The sequence below is a fragment of the Austrofundulus limnaeus genome, unplaced genomic scaffold (assembly GCF_001266775.1).
Source record: "Austrofundulus limnaeus strain Quisiro unplaced genomic scaffold, Austrofundulus_limnaeus-1.0 Scaffold10, whole genome shotgun sequence".
NCBI classification, from domain to species: domain Eukaryota; kingdom Metazoa; phylum Chordata; class Actinopteri; order Cyprinodontiformes; family Rivulidae; genus Austrofundulus; species Austrofundulus limnaeus.
This window is the reverse complement of record NW_013952412.1, coordinates 2,931,230-2,936,464: the sequence shown is the minus strand read 5'-3', so window position 1 is coordinate 2,936,464 and position 5,235 is coordinate 2,931,230. Positions and strand designations below refer to the sequence as shown.

General features: G+C 36.5%; 1 protein-coding gene across 1 annotated transcript in view; it reads left to right on the top strand.

Annotated features, from left to right (window-relative positions):
• The window catches only part of tspan15 (tetraspanin 15), a 42,147-nt gene that overhangs the window by 34,731 nt on the left and 2,181 nt on the right, over positions 1-5,235 (top strand). The window contains exons 6-7 of the mRNA XM_014001850.1: positions 2,093-2,143; positions 2,527-2,643. Coding sequence (XP_013857304.1) covers positions 2,093-2,143; positions 2,527-2,643 — 168 coding nt within the window. The remainder of the gene's footprint in view (positions 1-2,092; positions 2,144-2,526; positions 2,644-5,235) is intronic.

Below are 5,235 nucleotides of genomic sequence, written 5' to 3'. Positions count from 1 at the left end.
CATAGATTCAACAAAGTACTGGAGACATTCCTCAGAAAGTCTGGTCCATATTGACATGATGGCATCACACAGTTGCTGCAGATTTGTCGGCTGTATATCTACGATGCAAATCTCCTGTTCCACGACATTCTAAAGGTGCTCTAGTTGATTAAGATCTGGTGACTGTGGAGGCCATTCAAGTTCAGAGAACTCATTGTTGTGTTCAAGAAACCAGTCTGAGATGATTCATGCTTTATGACATGGAGCGTTATCCTGCTGGAAGTACCCATCAGAAGATGGTTCACTGTAGTCATAAAGGGATGGACATGGTCAGCAACAATACTCAGGTAGGCTGTGGTGTTGATGCAATGCTCAATTGGTATTAATGGGTCCAAAGTGTGCCAGGAAAATATCCCCCACACCACTGCACCACACCACCAGCCTGAACCATTGATACAAGGCAGGATGGATCCATACTTTCAGGTTGTTGATACCAAATTCTGACCCTACCATCTGAATGTTGCAGCAGAAATCAAGACTCATCAGACCAGGCAACGTTTTCCAATCTTCTATTGTCCAGTTTTGGTGAGTCTGTGTGAATGGTAGCCTCAGTTTCTTGTTCTTAGCTGAAAGGAGTGGCACCTGGTGTGCTCTTCTGCTGTTGTAGCCCATCCTCCTCATGGTCGGATGTGTTCTGTATTCAGAGATGCTCTTCTGAATACCTCAGTTGTAACGAGTGGCCATTTGAGTTATTTTTGTCATTCTATCAGCTCCAACCAGTCTGGCCATTCTCCTCTGACCTCTGGCATCAACAAGGCATTTGTGCCCACAGAACTGCCGCTAACTGGATGTTTTTTCTTTTTCGGACCATTCTCTGTAAACACTAGAGATGGTTGTGTGAAAATCCCAGTAGATCAGCAGTTTCTGAAATACTCAGACCAACCCACCTGGCACCAACAACCATGCCACGTTCAAAGTCACTTAAATTACCTTTCTTCCCCATTCTGATCCTCGGGTTGAACTGTAGCAGATCGTCTTGGCCATGTCTACATGCCTAAATGTATTGAGTTGCTGCCATGTGATTGGCTGATTCGACAATTGCGTTAATGAGCAGTTGGACAGGTGTACCTACTAAAGTGGCCGGTGAGGGTATATTCTTTTCAAGCTGAAAGTTTGAAAAAAGGCAACCAATATGGGTAAAGATGTACATCCTGTTTATACATTTGTTTACTTCCAGATGAAAATGTAAAGCAATAAAGATTTTATTATGTCATAAAAAATATCAAACCTTACAAGTTTCTCTCTGTTAACATGAACATTCTGGATCATCGAAAGGATGGAATAAAACTTGTGCAAAATGTTTCTGCATGAAATTTAAAGTTTACTAAATTTACTCATCACCAAATATTTCATTAATCAGGTCATTTAGATATTTTGTGTATAAAACAATATTTGTCCAAACGACATTCCAGGTACAAATTTCAACAAAGTCCCAACACACCACTAGGTGGCATAATGTACATGTTACAGACAAACTGAATTACTGAGAGAAGAAGAACATCTTGAACATTCCTAAAAGATTCTACTGGAATAATTTTAACTGATTGTTTACATTTTGCTCTTTCTCTTTATTTATTTTAGCACCAGTCAATGCAGAATAACTATACAGAGCAGATGTTTCCATAGAAAAACACTTAAATGACTTGAAGCTACAGAAACCTCCTAAAGGTCTGCAACAATATCTAGTTCTAGTTTAACAATGGTAAAGCTTATTTAGTCATACCAGTTTATTTTTCCTTTTAACATATAATCATGCAATTGTTTTGTGCTTGGGCCTTTTTTAAACTATGTTTTCCTGGTTGAGTTTATTATTATTTTATTGTAATTATAAAACTTTATTTTTATTATATTTTACCACTTTGAGAAAAGTAGCAAGAGAAAATGTCCTTGTACTTTATTTTTTAAAAAGCTGTGCTGTTTAGTTGTTGTTTTGATGATGATGTGCTTAATGCGTAGCTTAAGGTCAGATATTCAGATATTTATGTTCAGTTCTCTCAGACATCTATTATTTTTTTCACTTTATCCTCTCTGCCTCGTTTTCTTTTTCTTCCAGCCTAATGAAGTAGCCAACACTATGTGCGGGCACAAGGCGCTGGAGAAAGATGTAAGCTTTTTTTCTTTTTCATTATCAGTCATGAATTTTTTCTTCTTTCACATTCAGAGTAAAATAATTCTTAAAGCTGGCAGGTGAAGACACCTGCTTGATAACACAGGAGGTTGGCTCACTGACAACTGGGTATTTTCCATCTTGGACATTTAGAATATTTGTCAGGATTTCTGTATAAATTTGATAAATGCCCAAAGAGCTCATCAAAACAAAGCATGTGTCTGGATAAATATATTACATTGATCACTTTGAGATTAATCATGATCAGCAGAACTGATACCGTTTTTGTAAAAAAAAAAAAAAAGGAAATGATTATGCCTTTAACATTTGAAAACTTTAGAAATGCTTGAAGTTACAAGAGGTTTGTGCTTTTCTTACAGCGGCTGGATATAACAAATGTCATCTATGTGAGAGGCTGCACTGATGCGTTCTTCATCTGGGTGATGGACAACTATAAGAAGATGGCCATCCTGTTGTTGGTTATTTTCCTGCCTCAGGTACCTGAAACACCTGGTGAATCACACATTTTACTCGTAGATATTCACAACTCATTGCTCTTATGGAAGGGTAAAAACTGCCACCAGGGGGAAAGGTTTATGTGAAGCAGGATATGATGAACATGAAGTTTACTGTTTCAGCTGAAGAAATGTTAAATATATCTGCTTAAAGTGCTGTGAATAAATCTTAGTTCACCTTTTTGCTTCAAGGTAACAAGAAGTTCCATGTAGTTCTTTAAAGTTAGCAAAGTTTCTTAATCTTTGTGAAGGTCTTCCAAAAGTTTGTCTTTGAACTTTGGTTTATTCAGCTGCTTGAAACTTGCATATGAATCAGTCAAGCATATAATAGACTCCTAAACTTAAAGTGAACAGTCAAAGTCTTCTACAGATAACAAAAAACTTGGCGAAGAAGCAATTTGAAATTGAGTTTTTCATCACGAGTCCCTTTTTAACATTTTTGAGGCTCTGCAGAACTATCTTTACAAAGAATGAAACTAAAGGCAGCCAGAATCTGACAATGGACTTTAATATGTTTGCTAAGAATTCTTATAAAATAATTAATAGTACATTCTATTTAAAGAAATTAAAATAAGAAATTTCTCGAAGAAAATTATGCTTCCAAGCAAAACCTACAAAAATAAGGGAGGCTCGACACTTTTGCACAGTGATGTTGAGTTTTGTTTGGTGTGAAAGTAAATTCTACATAATAAGCCAAATAAAAGCAAGTCAGCTGATTGATGAAGTCATATCAGTTAAGCATCTTTATAGTGCATATTCAGAGAAAGAAAATGTTTACATGTTGCTTAATGTTGATCAACCCCGTTTGTCAAAAAGTCAAAAACCTACTCAGATGTACATAAAAATAAATAAACGTAGATTTTCTACTTATTTCTACCTATTTTATTACGGAGCTTCTAATTTAGACTGAAAAACCTTCATAAACATGTGATTTTACAAAGTCACATATGTATTTATGTACTGCAGTGTTATTTGCTGTGCAGCTATAACAAACTAAACTAAATGTACTCAGCAGGAACAGTTTAATTTGTTTAAARCCTTTGTGAAAATCAGAAGTGGAACGAAACATTTAACCATATTTAAAATTCTGCGAGTCTACCTGCATGACTAAATGGTAAAAAAATGTAAAAATGTCCTCACCTCTCAGGTACAACTGACAACTCATTCAGCGGCAAAGACATAATAAAAGCCGCTTTAGCAAAAACTGCTGCACATCCTGCTGTATTTTCCTGTTGCATTAGAGGAAGATCGTCTTTCTGATCACATCCAGCCGACAGGGGTGAGCAGACGGGCTACAGAAGCTATTTTCTCTGACATTTCTGTGCTCTTACGTTGTTTTTTTATGGAAATTACACAGTGCATTTGGAATCCAAAAATTTGTGACGGCTATGAATTCATGAATGCTGAGTGGGTTTGACTGTAAGCAGCACGTTGGACGTCACTGAGCTGTTATTAGACCGATCCTAAATTCTTTCTGACAGTAATTCAGCCCACATAATGGAGGCTCCTCATTATTATTTATAAAGTATTTTACATTGTCCGAGCTCCTCAGGTGGTCCACAAAAATAACAATTAATCTGGTCCCTGACGTGTCAATTTGCTTATCTTCATTGTCCTGTTGAGAAATCTGGAGCTGATGCTGAATTACTGCCAATAATCTGATTATATGTTTGTCTCATCCTCAGAAGAAGGTACTAAAACAAACAATAATCTCACCTAAGTTTGAAATCTCAAGACTATCAAGGCATTTTGGTGAGAAATGTGCTGCCTAGTGTTAGAAAGCTTGGTCTCAGGTCATGGGTCTTCCAGCAGGATAAATAACCTAGAACACAGATAAAAACACACAAAAATGGATCAGAACAAAACATTGGAGTGTTCTGAAGAGTCTGCCTGAGCCCTGATTTAAATCCTGTTGAACATCTGTAGAGGGAGCTGAAACCACAAGGCACAAGAGAAGGGCGTCGGCAGTGGGAGGAGTTTGTCAAAGACATCGTTGGTTTGTTTGACTTTTGTGGGAGGATTTTGGTACGAAACACTGATTAGTTGGATTAACTACTTTGAGTGTGATTTAAGAAAGCTGGGGGCAGCTGGGGGTACGTGTAGCTCACTCGAAGCAGTCAGGAAGCACCTATATTATAAAATATAAATATTAATTTTAGTCATAACTCAAGACAGAAAGGTGCTGAACCAAATTTGAATGTTAGACATGTGGAGGGATGTTTAGCAATTTGGCTCAGTCAAAACAGTCCTAACCCACCTGGAAAAGTAAAGCTATTTTTGAATATGAATATTAATATTAATAGCTGTGTTAGTCATAAATCCATACAGGAAGGTGCTGGTCTCACCAAATTTGAGGTCAGTTAATTATGTTTAAATGTACACAATAATTTTTATTTGAGACATTGTTCTGTTTTAAACTATAAAGATAAAGTCAATAAATTATATTCACGTGTTCAGAATAACCTTACCATTACATCATCATTTAAAGGCACAGTGTGTAGAATTTTGTCAATTCTTTTAGCCGAAATTGAGATAATCACTAATGACAATAATAAAAAACATGTCTAATCATTG